This window comes from Phalaenopsis equestris, unplaced genomic scaffold (assembly GCF_001263595.1).
Source record: "Phalaenopsis equestris unplaced genomic scaffold, ASM126359v1 Scaffold232974, whole genome shotgun sequence".
NCBI lineage: Eukaryota > Viridiplantae > Streptophyta > Magnoliopsida > Asparagales > Orchidaceae > Phalaenopsis > Phalaenopsis equestris.
Window position 1 is genome coordinate 79,796 of NW_018250931.1, and position 20,225 is coordinate 100,020.

The 20,225-nt window shown below is 31.4% G+C and overlaps 1 protein-coding gene across 5 annotated transcripts in view; it reads left to right on the forward strand.

The window, feature by feature from the left end:
- The window catches only part of LOC110038502 (RNA-binding protein with multiple splicing), a 24,908-nt gene extending 17,366 nt beyond the window's left edge, over positions 1-7,542 (forward strand). The window contains exons 6-11 of one of the 5 annotated variants that reach the window (XR_002295433.1): positions 2,577-2,668; positions 3,083-3,152; positions 3,272-3,354; positions 5,309-5,426; positions 5,920-6,155; positions 7,054-7,542. Coding sequence is in view for 2 of the 5 variants with exons in the window: in XM_020743368.1 (XP_020599027.1) it covers positions 2,577-2,668; positions 3,083-3,152; positions 3,272-3,354; positions 5,309-5,381 (318 nt within the window). In the remaining 3 variants the exon portion in view is untranslated. The other 4 variants (XR_002295435.1, XR_002295434.1, XM_020743368.1 and 1 more) reach the window with 4 other exon arrangements.
- Positions 7,543-20,225: the final 12,683 nt, after the last annotated feature.

Consider the following 20,225-nt stretch of genomic DNA (forward strand, 5'->3'; position numbering starts at 1 on the left):
AGAATAAAGTCGTCTTAGATGGTTTGGTCATATTAAACGTCGACCATTAGATGATCCGATTAGGAGAGTAGATGTTTTAAATTCGACTTGTGTTAAGAAAGGCAGAGGTAGACCTAGGAAGACATGGGCTTATTGTATTGAAAATGATCTTAATTTACTAGAACTAAATGAAAATATGACACTAAATAGGACGCAATGGAGAAAAAGGATTCATGTAGCCGACCCCACGTAGTGGGATTAAGGCTTTGTTGTTGTTGTTGTTGTTGTTGTAGAAATTCCTGCAAAAAATATTTTTATTAGTTATAATAAACTACAAAATAGAAGATTTTTTAAAGATAAAATTTGCATTTATTTAATTCACTCATCTCAACAATATATTATGTGAGCTGATAATTTCTTTCATGGTATGAGCTTGATTTTAATTGCTCCATTTTGCTCATATATTGAAGACAGACATCTAATTCTTTGATTTTATATCTTACTAATTTGTGAGCATCATCTGCAAATTTAACTTATTAAAAAAATGATGGGCATAATGTAGAAATATTAAAATTTTAACTTATTATGATAAAAACTAATGTCTATAGAAACAAGGATTTATCTTTAAGGGAATGCTTGGCTGTAATTTGTTCAGCTTCTGATAATCCAATTAATTCTTTTTTTTTTTTTTTAAATATCAATACAAGTTAAACTCTCCTTTCTCATCTATAGTCCTTTTAATTTCTTTGTGGATTTCCTCCTACCCAAGTCTTTTAATATCATCTCCTTTGTCTGCTCTATAACATTATTGATGAAACCTATCACTTGCTTTATCTTTGCATCTACCATTCTTAAAACATGAAGGACTTTGTACTTTTTAGTTTTTAAGCCTTGCAGTAATTTTCATTTTTATTTTAAGTTTATGCATGGAAAGAGTTTAATACCTTCCATATTAACCGATTGGATAGTATTTCATCTAGTATGGATAAGTTGCCATGTAAAAGACTCATATTTCTTAAAGGAGGGTTTCCCCCTTAATGTAATCGTTTTCTTTCTTGTCATTTATCAATATATCAATCTATAAAAGAAACCATCATTTATATATATATATATATATATATATATATAGAAAGAGAGAGAGAGATGAACACACACACACACACACACACACATATATATATATATATATATGTTGCTTGTTAGTTGCAAGTATGCTCTGGTCTGAGGTTCGATTATCCCCGAGTGTAGGTTGTGGTTATCGAATTATAGGCGTATGAGGGATGACCATGGCTCGTATCATAACCTCCGACTATTCCTTTATCTATCATTACTTATACATACATACATACCTATATATATATATGTAGGTATATATATATATGTAGGTATATATATATATATATGTAGGTATGTATATATTTGCTTGAATGATCTGAGCCACTCTTACTTGGCTATTTTCTCCTAGCAAGTGCAAACTTCTTTCCATTTATTCCAATATATTGCTACATGGTGCATCTTTTATGTGATAATTGAGACACTATTCTTTAATTTTTGTAAGGCTTTACTTTCTTTCACAAAGTAATTGCATTTATGATAAATATGCTTTCCCATTCACTAGAGTTAGCACTTGAACGTTATATTTTCATGCCAGATCTTTCTATGGCTCCCCTCGTATTCCATTAAATTATTTTTATAAGTTCTCACCATGTTCAATAACCAATAACTAAAAAAATCCCTAATATATAATTAAAAGTGATAAGAAAACAAAGGAAAACTCTGCAAATAAAAATGAAGATGAAAATATAATGAATACAAACTGAGAGAGAGGAGAAGAAATGATGAAGTTGTTGTGTAGTAATTTGGTCAGTGATTATTAAGTTGATTGTGGGAAATGAAACTAATAGGTGGATGAATGAAAAAATTTGTATGGATAGATATGGAGATGATTGCATGTGATGGATTGTTTGAGTAAATTCTTAACCTAAGATATGTTAGTAAAGAAAAGACTTAGAAAGATGGATATACATAAAATGAACGTGGAAGGCTGAGGTAGGCTAAGGGTAACATGTGTAAATTCTTTTTTTATATTTTTGCAACATTTCAAATCTTAGACCTTTACTTTAGAGAACTAAAGTAGTGCCAATCAACCAAGTGATAGGTGGTAGTATGGATAGATGTTCAAAAAATTTTATGTCAAAATAAATTCGACATTTAAAAGGAACCCTCAATAAGAATGATTGGAGTGTGAATATTCATAAAGTCAACCTCAAGTAATTGGGTTAAGGCTCACGATGATTTTAAAAGCTTCCTTGCTCCTGATTGTTTTATAACTTGAATTATGCGAGGGAAAAGAATTTATTTACTTTAAACCGAGCATTAGTTCACTTGATTCTAGAGAACGGTAGTCTATTAGAGGGTGGTAATTTCTGCTAAAAAACTATTTCAGGGTGCTATAATGTGTGGTATGTCTTTTAATTGCTTATTATGGTATATAAAGTTTCCGATTTCATGTTTCATGTATATATTTTTGTGCTCTTTTGTTACTAGAAAGTGATCGTGTTTAGCATTTTATTATGTGTTTTTTTCTTCTTTTTCAGAATACAAAAGACAATCCTCCTTGTAATACTCTGTTTGTTGGAAATCTTGGAGAAAATGTGACAGAGGAAGAACTGAGAGGCCTCTTTAGCGCGTATATACTTTTTTTTTTTCTCGTCTCTAATTTTTTGAAATTCATATTTATTTTTTCCTTACAGTTTTAGAATGATTTATTGACTGTTTAAGCCCCTCAACTTCCTTTGACCTTACTTATATTATCTACATGTAACTCCTCTTTATCATCACCCAAATTCCAGAAAAAACAATTCCAAGCCATACATTCTAAAATTATCTAATGGAGAATGCCCTATTTCTCCGTATTGATTTTCCTTCGGTCCAGCCGAGGTCAGGTGGGCACCAAAGGGGGATGTTAATTAAATCTAATAGAATCTGCTTTGAATAATGATTCTGTAGTTCTTCGATTAAGTTGGGATTTTAGAAATCCTAACCTTTTTGATGGTGGTATGTATGATTTTAGTTTTATTATTTGTTACTCTTATGTAAACAGACAACCAGGTTATAAACAAATGAAGATCTTGCGTCATGATAGAAGCACTGTGTGCTTTATTGAATTCGATGTAAGCGGTGAAGTCTTCTACATGTCCTACTTGTTTTTTCTTTTTTAAATTTATTTGATTTCTAAGAGATCATACATATTCATTTAAAGTCACAATATCAATTTTTTTAATCTGTGCAGGATGTAGCTAGTGCTACGGGTGTTCACATAAAACTACAAGGTGCTGTTCTACCCAGTGCAGGTCACACTGGCATCAGGATCCAATATCCTTTCGTTTATTTTATTGATGCTTATGAATTTTTTAATAATTGATCTGCTTAATTTGAATATAAAAGAGGAAGTTGAATCTACTGCGTTGGCAACCGTGAAGCATGGTTAGGACATTAGAGCCGGATCTTTTTTAATTGTCATGGAAATTGCGTTACCTAGCCCAATCGTGCATTCCATGATGGAATGTTTGGATTGAATTCAGTGGAATTTTTGAAAATCATTCTAGTTTTGATAGATTCAAACTCAATCATCACAACAGTATACATGTAATTACCTTAGTAATTGTAGAGGATCCAAATCCATGAAGTGACAAACCAATCCTGAAACTTCCTATTGGAATTTTCATTCTTTCATTGTAGTCCTAATTTGTATATTTTATTATGAAGTTTCAAAATGATTGGCTACATACTCTAATTGGTACAACAAACAGCTTTCTTCTTTTCTTAATTTCGGTAAGAAAGGGTAGTCAACTATTTCATATTGAGGCAGGTGAATCATGCTATTTTATGATATTTTGGTCATTTCTTGACGATAATTATTTTTTTGTTTATATTTGTGTTATGTTCGTTTTTCAACTGTATGTTGTGTTTTTTTTAATTGTTTGATGGTGGCATTGTAGCTTGTATAGTTGTGCATGTATGCATGCATTTTTATAGTTGTGTATTAAGAATCGTTATTAAAAATATGCGATGAAACATTGATCAACTTTAAAAGCAGCAATGAAGCATCTAAAGAGTTTCCATTTACAATTGGATTACAGTGGATTGACATTATGTTTGTAGATCTTTTTACAAATTATATTAAACTGGAATAAGACAGCATATGCTATTTGTATATCGTAGTTATAATTGGTGAGATTTCAATTGAACAAATGAAAAGTTATGATAAAGGAGGAAAAAATTTAGAAATTAATGGTCTTAGGATTAAAAGCAAAATACATGTATGCAGTTTCAGGGGAGTGATATAAGACTTTTTTGTGATAAAAGAATTTGATGGAGAATGTAATTTAAATTTTGGAAAAAAATATAATTAGGCATACCGTGCTCTATGGAATCGAGTACTGAATGCTTAAAACATTAATAGTCAACTTTAGTTTGGTAGAAGTAAGACTATTAAGATAAAATTGCGATATAATTGAGACGTATACATCAAGAATAGTTGTAATTAGATATATCATGATTTATAATGATAAGATAGTGAAAAATAAATTTGATTTTGACTTATACAATAGAGGGTAAAAGATGATATACTAATAAGGGGAGTTAATAAAATTAATGTTGAAGGTTTAGGTAGGCAAAGTGGGAGGCCATTAGAGATTAAAACTTATAAAAGAAGTCATATATATATATATATATATAATAGAAACAAGAGATACATGTATATATATTATATATATCTATATATATATATATATATATATATACATGTATCTCTTGTTTCTTTCATCCTAGACTGTGTAATAGCCAAAGTACATGTCCGTTCTTTTTCTTTATGTAAATAATATTCCCTCCAACAATGTCAAAATGAAATGAAAAATCTATCATATAGATACCATGCAAAAGTTGGAATTTTGTGATATTTATCTATGAGTAAAGTGCCAAAATTGTTCTTGATTATTGCATGTGGTTGTTGTAGTCCCAGAGTTTGTAGAAATGCTAAAATAGTCCCCAAATTCCTTAAATTGGGGCTGAAATAGTTCAAATGGAGGACTATTAGAGCATAATCTTAAAATAGTTGGGATTATTTTAGCACTTCTATGAATTCTAGGACTAAAATGACCCCATATAAATAGTTGGGGAATATTTTGTCACTTTCCTATTTTTATCTACTTTAGTTTAAAAAGTGCCTTATTATTATTGTTTAAATTTTGTAAGGTGGAGGGCTCTTACAACAGTATGTTTTTGATTTTGCTATGACTTGATTGTCTTCTCCTTTACTCCTTTGTAAGTTTTCAAAAAATCCCTTTGGGCGACGGAAGGACTTGAATGGCACTCCTGCAGAAACCAAAGGATCAACTTAGCTGTCAATTGAAGCAACGTGCTGCTCTTTGTGCTTTCCCATGAAGGTGACAGTCAATATAGGCATCGATTTGCAGAACCATGTTGCTGCATCTCACTGCATTATATCATCAGCATCTTTGTTTGTCTGCACTGGAGCTCATGCCATTGCCATATTGTTCAAGGCCATCTACTGTAGCTGTTATGAACCTATTTTATAACCTTCATTGCCATCTTAGACATGAACAATATCATTTATGGTTTTCATGTTCAGTATGTAGCTAATGATGAGTTTTTAATGTGCAAATCATTAAACATCTTTGACCTGCATGACGATGCAACTCATATTTTAATTAATTTTATGCTCATTTCATGACATTTTGAAAGAATGGTGTTCTCAGATTCATCATGGGCAGGTGATGCTATTGTCATTTCATGAGGCATCATCATCATATATATTTAGAGGGTGTTCGAAATATGATCATCAACAGCACATTCTTCATGTTTATCAATCCATTCATCCATTGGTCTGATGAAGCTAATCAATATAATTTCTTCCAGGCTAACAATTCCATAAACCAGAAGTATTTGCTGGTTTGAATTGTGCAGAATTATTTTAGGTGATGATGTTGATCAAAGATTGATCACTGGAGCCCGCAGGCACTTCTCCGAAATTTCCTCAACTTGGTACTATTTCATGTGAAAGTGCTCTCTATTTTGTGCGGTGGTGTTACAAGAATAGAAGTTCAGCATGTTTTTTTGCCGCTTATACATCTTAAAAGCAGGCAAAATTTTGTGTAAGTTTAAATATCGATATATCCTCTCATCTTAATAAGTAAAGCCTTTTATTGAGTTCAAATAGCACAATGAAATTTAGGAAAATTTCCATCATACAATTCTCATGCATTCACATATATAACACCAGATTTTGATATTTACGCTTATAACACTATGGTGTCATAAATCTATTATTTTACATTTTAAGATTTAGTGTTGGTGATATTTTTGATGTGATGTTGGAGATTTCAGTGTATGCATGTAAATACGAGTATTTTAGATGTTAGATATGTAAATACATAAAAATTATGTGGTATGTATGTAAATGCCCCTAAAAATTTGAAGCATAGTTCTAATATTCCTTCTACTCCTATTAAGCTTTTTTCATGGATCTATAGCTGTGACTTGTCACTTTACCGCAGCTATGTTGTGGCGATTGTTAAACTAGTCTGTCTCGCCAAGTATCTGAAACAGTTTGTCCTTTTTTGTAATTTCTCTTAAATATGCTGGTTATTTTTTTGAGGGTCTTTTTGATTTTTCTGTCATATTAGGTCTTTTTGATTTTTCATGTATTTTTGGGAATTTCCGATTCTACCCTCGCCTGGGTACGCTACGATAGTACTTGACAGGCTTCTTCCAGTTTTCCTAGTAATCAAACAGTTTTGGGCTTGTTTGTCATTTCTGTTATTAGTTTTTTGTTTGTATTTTAAAAGCGTATTTGGTAGTACATTTTTTTAATGTATTTATATTTAATTTTTAAAAATAAATTTATTTATTTAAAAAACTACTCAAAACACTTAAAAAATATTCTGAATATTTAGAAAAAATCATGTTTTTATTATAATAAAATAAAACAAAATTAAAAAACTATTAATTGATAACCAGAAGTCCTCAGTTTTAAATATTGCCTTGGTTTAGCTCGCAAGTAAAGAGCAATGGAGCTGATAAATGTAGCAACAAATGGGGTACTTGAGCCACTTGGGTTCTTCTAAGGAGCACTGGAGCAGAAGATCATGCTTGCTTAACTTCCCAAGAGGCATTTCAACCAAACTATTTCTTCTGAGGCCCTCCTGTATCAAAGAGATGGAGGATACCACAACAATCTCAACAAACGATGAATTGGCGAGCCGAGAAAATAATTGAATACAAACAGAACCTATTTTTGCAACATTGTAGCAGCAAAATGGGTTTCTCATCCTTTCTTTTCTTTTTCTATATTGACGACAAGAACAGCACACCTGTTTCGAAGAAGCGCATTAACTACGCTCATCGAAAAGAAGCATTCATTTACAACATGTACCTATTGGTTGTGAACTTAGCCTTTCGGAGGGCTTAAATTTGAGCATCAATGCTAATAAAGAGGAAGCATTAGTTCTTACTTTGATGATAATAAAAATGAATGAATCAAGTTGAAGGTGTAGAAAATCATTTGGTTCATCAGTAATTGTATTTCAATTGGCCTGTATTTTGATTCAATCTTATCTATGAGCTCTCTGTTTAGTGATGAGATTAATTTTGCACTATTTTGAATGTTGACAAGTTGAAATTAGGATAAGGACTGTTGGTTTATGAATTTGTGACTTCATTTTTTAAGGGGTTTCTTCATGTCACACATTTCTTATGTATTTGCATATCTAGTACTTAAGACCAAAAATCAGAGTAATAATAGCATTAATATAAAATTATATAAAATTTAATTTAATTTTTTTGCTTATGCTTTTTGTTTTTAGATTTATGTTGCAAGCTAATGTGAAATAATGTTGATAGTCAGTCTGGGCCATCAATTTTAACTCAGGCTATTAAATTTTAGAATTCTAACCATGCTTTTATAAAAAAAAAAATTAAAATTATTTGTTCTTTTCATCATATAATTTCAAATATGTTTATTGTTTATTGCTTATGAATTATGCATTATAAATAATTCATATCAATGAAATTTAGTTTAATCAAAGCAAAACTAAATTGGCTGGACTAAATTATTATTTGGATTTGTTGCCAAAAAAAAAAAAAAAAAAAAAAAAAAAACTTGACGGGGTGGTAGTATGTAACCATTAAGAGCTATATGTAACTGTTGGACTTGTAAAATTGGTTAAATCAAAGTATGATTTTTCATGCAAAGTCTTAGTTACAAAATGGTAAGATTTCAGGAATTTAATTGTATTAATTTGGAGGTGATATAAATTTTAAATTTAATGAATGTATAATTCAAATAGCTATCTATTAAAGGTAGTTTTGTCATTTCAAGATCATCAAATTTGCTCAAATGACAGAGAAAATAGAGCTTAGATTTTATTTAAAATTTTCTAAAATTATTTTAAGGGTTTTAAATACTTCAAATTTTTTGTTTTTTTTTTTTGTTTCTAATAAGTATTTAAATTTCGATAACGTAAATAAGCATATAGTGACGATGAATTTGAAAAGTTCAAAATAACTTGAATTCATTTATTTTGATGAAAAATTGACCTAATTTAGATATAATAAGTTGGGCTCATAATCATGTATGAATCACACATATTGCCTTTTGAGTTCACCTTTCATTAAAAAAAAATGTGGGGTCCATAAATTGCCTTACACACTCTTCATTATTCCTTCACATGTAACAACCATCAACTTCACCAACACTTTCTCAGCTTGTTGATCTTTATACAATCGAAAGAATTAGACAAATGGATCGTAGTTAAATTGATTGAGTAGTATTGCTTGTCATACACAATTTTAAAATCTAAACTTCATGAAATCCTTACAACCTATGCAGGAGACAAAATTGTAAGGTATTTGAAGCACTAGATGCATTAAATCCAAATTTTAAAATTTCATTTCATTTTTATGATATTAAATTTCATGGATATTGTGAGTAAATCATGAGATGTGGTGTTGGTCCTAGTCGCTACTATTTTTCAGTGACATTAAAATTGAACATATGATCTTAATCTTGTTCAAACAATCCTATCACTGAATTTTTTGCCCATTAAATCTAATAAATTTGTAGCATCAAACAATTTTACATGTTGCATTTTGTTTACTAATAAGAGGTTTCTTCATCATCAATGTTTAGTACGAACATTTTGGTGCAATGTTTGGTCATTTGACTTAGCCATAGTTTGAGTACATTAACATGTCTTGTAGCATTCTATTTTTCCTTTATATAAAACACTTATTTTTGATGAAATTGTCTTTAAAAGAAGGTATTTTCATGCTTGTGTTGTAGGCATAAAAGATAGGAGATCTGGAGCAAATTGGACTGAAATAAAGCAAAAAATGAGGCAAATGGAGCAATGGAGCAATATCAGATCAACGCCTAGGCCCCAGCTTCTGGTGCCTTGGTGCTGCTCCATGGAGCCGCAGATGGGTGCCTAGGCGCCAATTGATGTTCAAAAAATAGATAACTCGGCGCCATGACGCCACAGACTGGTGCCTATGCGCCAGTTATTTTCCCTACTTACCAGAGAGGGTGGTGCTTAAGCACCACAGACTGGCACCTAGGCGCTAGAACTAACCTGAGAAATTTTTGTAGCAGTTATGGACAAATTTGGAGGTTATGAATGGGGAGAAGCAGTTCTAACAAAGGAGAAACATTTGTGAAGTCAAATAAAAAAGTCTATGTGTGCAGGAAATGAGAGTTTAACGTGAGATTTTGTATTTTTCTGCATTTTCTTAGAGTGAATTGATAAGAAATTGCAAAGGATTGTTGTAAGCAGTGCAAGGAACACTTGTTCATTATTTGGGGAGGAGTTTTTACTTCTTTTTTTAGGTAAAAAAAAATAAGTGTTTCATTCTATATGGTCTTATATTAATTATAGACTCATTGTGTATGAATTTCCTTTATTATAAGATAATGGATTGTTGTGTTTTCTTCATGCATTTTGAGTAGATTCTTTTTACCTTTCTCTTATGATGCAGTAGTAATATGTGTCGGATATGTGGACACATTTAGAATAAATTTTATTCATTATTGTGATGATTTTTACTTCATGCTTCATTTAATTTTCAATATGGCCAATTTGTATGTTAAAATCTGTTGCGAATCCATAATGATTCGAGAGGGCTATGACTTTAACAACTAGTAGAAACCACATTGCACTAGTGGGCGACAAAAAAATAGTCCATAGGGCAGTGCAAATAGATAGAGAGATAGGTTTTGATGGGGGTAACTTGGAGTTTCTAGGGTGACAAACAAAAAAACATTCCTAGTTAAACCAAACTTCTTTATGCACTCGAAGGAAGGTAAATAAGAGTAATGCTCCTATTTGTCACTAATTACAATTTATATCCTAGGTGTTCAATTCCGACACAAATTACTTATTTCATTGTAAGAGGATGATATTTTTCATAACTCGATCTTTCTTGACTTATTTAACTTCAGTAAAATTAACTTTAGAGTAAATCATTAAGTTTAGTGATAATTTGGTAGAATTTTATAAGTACAATTTAAATCGACTTTACTTCCAAGCTAAGGCTTATTATTGTAGGTTAGAATTTTTCTTAAACCTTTAAAATAATAGCCTTCCCTGTGGGATTGATACACTGGACTCAAAAATCAGATACTACTTGACGACATGTATGCTTGCGTTAAATAGTTAGTGCGTAGTGCTAAATTGTGGAAAAACTCAAGTTATAAAATTTATAATACCTATTTTAGATTTAAAATTGTTCCTCCAAAAATACTAAGTATACGACAGGTTGGTCGTACATCCATGGAGCAGTCCTAAGGTAGAGATTATTTGGTCATTTATTAATCACGTGAAGATGGATTTGGTGTGTCCATTGTTAATAAGTCAAAAAATATCATGTTAAATTTAGATAATGATTAAATTTCATAAAAATTTTTTTTTTCTCATCATTTTGGCACACATGAATTTATAAAAATTCAAAATTCATAGAGAATTTCATTGCTTTGATCACCATTTAGAACCTTCAATCAATCATTACTTATGTTTTGCATGTTTAAGTTTCTCCCATGTTTGATAGATTGCTTAGTTCTCCTTTGAAAATACTCATATAAATTTCCTTATTATGATCAATATCTTCCTTTGCCATTCACCCATAACATCCAACATCCATCAACAAATGTACCTGAGGTGTATAAAATTTGGTGATATATTCAACTGATTTTTCATAACCTTTATTTATCATTTTTATCCTTTTTGGGGGCATATGTAGTGTCATCTGTAGTTTATAAAAAAATTCAGGACTCGAAGCACTTAAAGGACAAAATAGGCTAAATCAATAGGCAAGTGCCCGACAATAATGTGTAACGGCTCAGTGGTAGAACATGTCATATACATGAAATTATAAAGAAGAAGATATTCTTGAGCTTAGAGCTAAGCACCCCAGTGCTAGAGGAACATCATCTCAGTGCTACCCAAATGAGCACCTCAACACCGATGTAGCCAATTTCAACAAAAAAGAAAAGAGCGCATGACATTTCAACACTAGACCCTAAGCTCCCAAACACTATGTGCCAACTTCACCACACTACTAGTATCAACGTGTGACACTATAAGCCTTAAATTGATGATCCAACTCACAAAATTCAGTGCTATCACGCCCCATACTAGTAGTGTCATCATGCCTCCCACTAACTTAAGATAATTTTAGTGGCATCTTTGACATCTCAATGAAATAAAGGTTTAAAATATCTAAAATTCACTATCGAACATATAGAGACACACACTTGGATACGTGACACTCTCATGAGAAGCACTCTCATATGCTCTTGGAGCATAGGGAAAATGTTCAAGCAGCTTGAAGTCAAGGATTTGTGCGGGAGTGATTGTTTGTGAGAGTATTATTATTATTTTTTTTGTGGGTGAGTAAGGAAAGGAGTGATTTTAATCAAGCAAGCAAGGATTTTGTAGAGACAATCAAAATTTGGGAACAAGAATTGCCTTATATTGGATTTTGCATTCCTTAGTCTTCCATTTTAGTTTGATATAATAAATCCAAGTTATGTTTTTATGTCAAATAATGCTTGCCATGTAAAATCTCTCTCTAGGATAGAAAATTTTTGAAATCTTGAAGGATATCTTGTTTGATTTTCTAACTCGTATATGAAGATTTTTAATATTCAAAACTTAATTTACATTCAAACTAACCATTTAAATAGTTAAAATAGTTGTAATATAGGATTATCAAAAGAAGACTTGAAGCACAACTAGGTTAAAACATAAAACTTTAGTGAGTAGAAATATTGTTGATAGATTCTTGTAATCCTTATGGGTAAGTAGGATACTTGAGAATTCTTATAGAGTTAGTAGAACCTAACTACAATATGAGATTTTAATGTTCGTTATAACTTGAAAGTGAATACGAAGTAGTAGGCCCTGCTTAACAACTATAGCAGGAAAATCACTAGGAAGAATTTAAATTTAATTGAACCAATTCAAAAGAAACTTTCAAACTATTTAGAAAACTTGTCATTCATTATAGATTTTCATTTTGAAATTAAAATTTTAGACACTTTAAAATTCTATAAAACATTCAACATTTTGAACTGAACTTAGATTTGTAAACTAGTAATTGTGCGATTTGAGATTTTAACTCGTTCCTCATGGGATCGATATACATGCTCATAATTCATATGCTATGTGATCCATAAGTATATATGCATGATAATGAGTGTTTCACCACATTTCACATCATCCCTTAATCTCCATAGCCATCTAATGTTCATTAACACACAAATCCATGTTTTTTATTAAGTTTACTCTCGACGTTTTCTGATGTCCTTCACTAATACTTGTTAGCAAATAATACTAAACATTTATAAAACAACATTATTTTACATACGTAGTTGATTGATAATCATCTTTTGATTTTCTTATGTTCTAACGTGCAATGCATTGGTTTGAAAAACAAAATAAATCCCAAATGGTTGGGTTCAAGCTATCAACCTACTAAAAAAAATTAATGTTTGTCAACTTAAAAAAAAATAAACCAATGTTCAACATACACTATTTTCTTTCTTTTTACTTGATCTTTTGAAGTCACCAGCTTGTCTTATCATCGCCATATAATTTTCATTCTAGATAAATCTCTCTTTTGAGAGGAACAGGAAAGAAAGAAAATACAACAAAAATAGAAAAATAATTTAAAAATAACGTGAAGGACTTTCATTAAGTAGTCTTTGCACGAAAGCCCAAGAGCATATGTTTGAAATTAGATCAGATCGAAAATGCCTTAGAAAAATATTCGCAAAGAAAACCCTATAAAAGCAACCCACAACCAAATAATGGAGGTTTTTGTGCTTGTTCTAGGCGAAGAGCAACTCCTAAAGGAATGCATCCCTTTGGTTAACTACATCTTGGGGAATGCCCAAGATTACTCTCAATAAGAAGAGTCTTGCATATATTATGAGAAACCAAAGGATTTTGATCATCTCAAGTGAGGAGAATCCAAATGCTTTCAACACCTATACTGGGCTTAGGCATGCAGAGCCTAAGAGATGAAATTAACAATATTTTAAATTAAGGCTAGGGCTCAAAAGAGGCGTCAACAGGAAGGGCATAAATCCCTAAATAGGTGGAGGTAGCTAGGTCAGGATAACATTGATCCATCATCCCAAGCTATAGAGGCCATAAGTTTACGTGGTCGTGAATGTAGTCGAACTGATTCAACCAAATGTAGTCACAAAGATAAAAACTTATCTCAAATTCCTATCCACCAAACTCTTGAAGTTCCTTTGAATCTCTTCCTTTCTCTTACAACACTCTCTACTAACACAACTACAAACCCTCTCTTTCTTCTCTCTAGAAGTATCCAAATTATTCTATGATGAGAGTGGTAGAAAGAAGTTTGAAAGAGAGGGGCGAAGGCGACCTCTTCAATTCAATCCAAGTCCTTTTATAATTTTCCAAAAGGTGCTTTGGTGTCTCTTAAGGTGCTTTGGTGTCTCAAGGTGCTTTGGTGTCTCTTAAAAAATGTGTCCACATTTAATGAATCTTCCAGGAATTTCCTCCTTTCAATAGCCATTTGAATGTGTTTTTGTGCCCATTAACCATAATCCACATTTTCACCAAGAGTTGCTTCAAACACCCCTTCAAAATTCCTCCAAATTCATTGAAGTTTCAAATAACTACCTCTAGCACGTATGTACGAGTTCCTCGGTGTTTAAGCGTGGCTTTCTTTGTTTTCCTGGCGCTTAAGCGCCAGTCCTTGGCTCTTAGACACGATAGTTCATTTGCACACCTTCTTCATTTTTGCTCCAAATTTGATCATTTTTCACTCCTTTCACCATTTTTCATCCATTTGACTGTACCTGAAAGAAAAACACACAAATATTTTCCATTAAAGCACAATATCCTAAAAAATAGGTATAAAAATGTGTACATAAATGCTATATATTTTAGGTGTATCAAAATCTCCCAAAATTAAAATGTTACTTGTCCTCAAGTGACACTCCAATCTTTCAAAACCAAATAAGTAGATTATGCAAATGAGTTTCTTTAGGATATTTTAAACTTTTGATCTAGAAATATAGTAGTCAAATTTAGAAAAAAACATCAGTAAATGAGACCAACATAGAGATTAGAAATCTTTAATGTAAGGAAGTCCAAAAATATGAGTTCTTATCTAGTTAAAAAATATTTGTAAATTCTCCAAATATAGGGTTTAGGCATTCCATCTTCTCCACTTAAAAATGTTTATTAAGAACAATTATACTTACTATATTATATTCTTAAGCTTAAGTGTTTCTCAAGTCTTATGCTCTTAAAAAGATCATATGTGGAACCAATTTATGATTAAACACTAATCTTCAGGCTTCTCCTCCCAATTTAAACTTTACTTTTCTTTTTCTTTTTGTTTTTGTTTTTATTTTTCTTTTCCTTTTTCTTTCAGGTGAGGATTACTATATCTAGATAGACCTTTAATGGTTTTAAATTTCACTCTTCCTTTCCTAAAGCAAAGGTTTGATTAAAAAATAAATTTAAGTATTGAAAATAAAAGTCTAATCCTTCTTCATTTTTTAAAAATATAACTTCTCTTACTAAAGATAGTTACACAATATTTATCATTTCTACACAAAAAAAAATTTAACTTTAAGTTTTTCTTCATCACTATAGGTTTCAACTAAATTTTCTTACTCATTTCTATATTACAAATTTTACTTCCCTAATATAACTTCATACATATAATCATTTTTTTCATTCAAAATCAAATTTATTTGTAGCACATTTGAGAACAAATAATATTCAAATTTTGGAAATTTATTTTTCATCCCCCTCGAACTGAATTTTCTTATAAGATAAAACATTTTAGCATCATATATATATAGACAATAATGAAACCTAAAAATAACATGCTTACAGGAATTTTCATACTTTAAATATACAAGTACAAAAAGTAAAAATAGGAGTGAAAATTAATTGATCAAATTTTAACTTAATTTTGACATATATCAGATTCATTAGACTTCTATGTAGTGGAGGATAACATAAATGCAACTAAACACTGACAAACATAAATTCATAACAACAAAATAAAGAAAATATATGATAGTAAATCGAAATTTAAACATGAAGGTCTCAAGTGAAAATTAGTAATATCCTAAAACTTTCTAATATCTCTGCAATAAGTTCTACACAAACCAAAAAAATACACTAAACAACACCGTTCACACAATTACTACCATAAAAATAAAATATAACTACTCACAGTAACTGACCCCGACTGCTTATATGCAACAATATAACAATGTCTTTGATTATATTTTTCACTTATATTTTTTTACTTTGCAGTAGTACCAAAAACTTGACCCTGGAGAAAATAAGAATTTAACTTTTTAATATATCAAACCCACGAGAATTTAACAATGTGCACTATTAAACAACAAACTTTCTATTTTAAAAAGACAATTACTTAAACTATAGATATTTTTACAGTAATTAAAATTCACATCTTTTTGGTATTTTTGGTATTTTGACAAAATAAAGAAAAACTTCTAGAGATAACTTGAGTTTATGTAGAAGAAAAGTACTTAATATGGAATAATCTTTCTCCTTATCATGAATTAAAAATAAGTATAGAAATTATGTTGTGAAAGTATGAAAAATGTGTTGTGCCAAATAGGAACAATATTATTCTTTACCCTTACTAGGGATGCTATAAAGTATATTGGCTAATTTAAAATTTGAATAGTTTTGAAGACCGGCTAAGGAGGGGAAATATATGGGGAAGATACTAGATCTCACTCTAGAGTTCCCTCAATTCCTTTCACCTGAGGGCTAACATCTCATATCATAACCTAAAACAATAAACCAAGTTGGGGTCTTTAGCCCGTCACTCTAAAGTACTCTAACTCTACACCATTCAAAGATTATTTTCCTATTTATTTGCACTCAATCATATAAACTACATTTTCATTCATACAACATTCATACAACCTCATCAATTGTTGACTGAGACAATACCGACCCGATTCTTACATATTTTCACAACAAATTTTAACATCTAGATAGGCCAGATCAAGAAGTAAATGAGGTACATGGAATTAAATCATCACAATTTCTTCCAACTCACAACTTATTCTAACATTAAAGATCAATACTCTCCACAAATTCCATCCAACACTTTAATTATTTATCATTTTAAGGAGAAAGATAAAGAAAACTCCTTAGATCCATGGAGAAATCAAAACCATACTTTAGTTTAAAAGTAGAAATCATTGTAAAACCAACAGGAAGTCTCGATTAAAACCAAAAGTAGTTTAAAAATAAAGATAAAAAACTTATCTCAAATCCTCCACCAAACTCTTGAACTTCCTTTGAATCTCTTCTCTCTTACAACACTCTCAACTCTCACAATAATACTAAAAATAAAAAGGATAAAGTAAAATTATGGTGCTTGAAAAATTTCTTCAAAAGTTCCTCCACAAAATATTTCAAAAACTTCTCAGAACTCCCCCTTTTTAAGCACACTTCTAAAAGTTTCAACTTCTTTCTTTTATAAATTTTCAAGAGGTACCTTGGTAACTCTTCAAAATGTGTCCAAATTCGATGTATTCTCCAAAGGATGCCTCCTTTCATAAGTCTTGTAATCATATTTTAGTTTCTAGTGGTCATAATCACCCTCTTTAGCGAATAGGTGCCTCAAATGTCCCTTCAAAATTTGACAAAATGAATTAAACTGTCAAATAACTGCCTCTGGCGCTTAGGCGCTACATTCTCTGTTTCACTGACGCTTAAGCGCTGGATCTGACGCTTAGGCACCAAATACTTTAGCACAATTTTCACCTCTTTGCTCCAAATATATTTTCTTCTCCAAATTTGATCCTTTTTCACTTCTTTTAGCATTTTTCACCTTTTTTACTTGTACCTGAAAGAAAAACACACAAATACCTTCCATTAAAGCACAATATCTCAAAAATAAGTATAAAAATGAGTCTAAAAATACTATATATTTTAGGTGTATCAAAATCCCCCATTATTAGTAACACAAATGCATCACAACAGTATCTAACACAACAAATAACAACAATTCAATACAACCAGAACACATAAAGTTCACCATTTAAAAATTAACTACTCAAAAGTCAAATCAATCCTCCTCCTCCTCCTCATCATCATCATCACTGTCCCAAAAACTCTTAGGCTCATATGAAGGTTATTGTGGATATGAAGGAAATACCACACTTTGGTCGCCCTTGATAAGGCTTTCCAAAGATGAGTGTTATTTTTCTTCATAGTCACCATGTCTCTTCATGTAACTATCAATATGTTCTACATAGTTCTCCAAATTAAGTACCTTATCTGCAACATAGTTGATGTTATCTAACATCCTTTGCATTAATTATGCTTGCAAATCAGAACTGGTAGACAGACCTTGCAATGTAGATGCTCATGAAGTAGAAGCACTAGAACTTCTTAAAAAGTCTCCTCTCCAGCCAAATATAGAATGTTTTGAATAAGATTTCACATTGACACTCATGATAGCCTTTAGAGGCTACAAAATCTCCTCCCAACTATCAAACTAACACCAACCTACTCACATAAAGAAAATATTAAGGATGCAAATCTCAAACCTACAGTAGTGGCAGCTGTAGCACAACTAGTGATCGCCTAATAGATTAAGGATCCAATATCGATTGGCTTAAACTGGCGAATACAAAAGTTTAGAGCTGCTCTTTCTCTTGTAACTTCACTGAGGTGATTGGTAGGGAATAAACGAGCTGAAATAAAATAGTGCCACGCTTTTGCAGTGGCAACAAGCTTTGACGCAGGGAAAATTACTCTCCTTTCATTTTTTATTTTCCATAATCCTCTTTCCACAGTCAATGAAGATATAACCTCTTCTAACTCCTCCTCAATAGGATTATAAATTGAATAAAAACACAATACACTCGGGGGCAGCTGATAAAATGAATTTATTGCCTTAAGGGAAAAACCTATTGATTTTCTTCTGACCATAACTTGATCTTCATCTGCCTCAGGGAGATTAATATAGAACTCCCGAACCACAGAAATTACGACTACAACAGAAAAATAATAGAATCGTTCCCACTATCGACAAACTATTAAATCTTCAAATGCTCCACCCAAAATTTTGAAGCACCGCTCAGGAATCAACTTTGTTGATTTCATCACTTCTGTATATCAATCCCGAGCTTTTGAACTAACAAATTTACTGGAATCAAAGTTGGACTTCCCCTTGCTCATCTTCATTTTTGGTGTCATTTCTAAAAATCACATAAAATTCATAATAAATTTTAATCTCAAGTATAATTCACTAAACTTAACTTCCAAAAGCTTAAATTATCATTTTCATGTATTTTCTATAGATTTTTCCTTAAATTTTCACCATGAGTAGTGATTTTGGATAAATCCCAAATGTACTCAAAATATATGGTGAAAATAAAAAATTTTTACATAGAAGTGAAGCTTTAACCTTGAGAAGATGAAATCTAGCAAATTTGGCTTAATCACACCAAGACAATCTTCACTACCAAGAAAATCTTCACTTTTGAGAAGCCCTGGGTCCCAAAATTGCAAACTCTCGAGGAAGAAGGTGATGGTCGGGGCAGAAATGGAATTTTTAGCTTAAGCTTTCACCATTAATCGTTTGCAAATTGGTATAAGTGAACCGACTCTTAAGCACGACTGGTTTGACGCTTAGGCGCCTACCTCTCGGGTAACCAACGCTTAAGCGCGGGGTTTTGGCACTTAGGCACAAGAGCACAATTTTTGATATATTTGATTTTTAAGTGAAATGTACATCCAGCCTAAGTCAACCACCCTTATATGGTCTTATAAATATTAATAACTATATTCTTCCCCTTCAATTCTCATCTTTCTCAAAATTCACCAATTTTCACAAATTTGATTCAATGATACACCAAACTAATATACTGTTTTAAGTACATATTTTATGCTTATTTTTTGTGATATTTCACTTTAAACACGGGTATTTTTGTGTTTTAATTACATGTATATCATTTTTAGGCATTTGGAGAAAAAAATGACAAAATTTGGAGCCAAAACAACGAATTTTGAGATTCTGGCGCATGATGCACCAGATGAGCGCATGATGCGCCAAAATCCAGAGAACTTGCGCATGATGTGCCAGGGACAACTTTTTCAAATGAAGGCGATTCAAGATGAATTTTGCACAAATTTTCAAAGGGACACTTGTTCTACACACTTCTTGGAGTAATTCAATGCATCTAGACACTTTGGAAGGTTCTTTTATGAAGGGATATGACTCTTGGATCAAATGACACATCTTTTGAATTCAAATGAGTTGACTTTTGGAGAGAATTTTGAATTCTTTTCCGAAGGAGGCAGCCCAAAATAAAAGAAGAAGACTTGAAGGAGACTTTTGGTGTGTGGCGTGAGAGAGAGAGAGATGGGGCGTGAGTTAAAGATAAAGAGAGAAGAGGAAATTTTCTTCTAGGGTTGTAAGGGAAGATGAGAGATTTCTTCTTCATTACAGTTTTAAGAGAGAATTGTGAGTGATTGTAAAGAGAGAAGAGAACTTCTAGGGATTTGCTTGGGAAGGATTGTGAGATAAGTTGTATTTTTTTTCTTTTATTTTGTAAACTTCTTTTTACATATGAAATCCATGTTTTATCGTATCCTTATCGTATCCTTCTCATG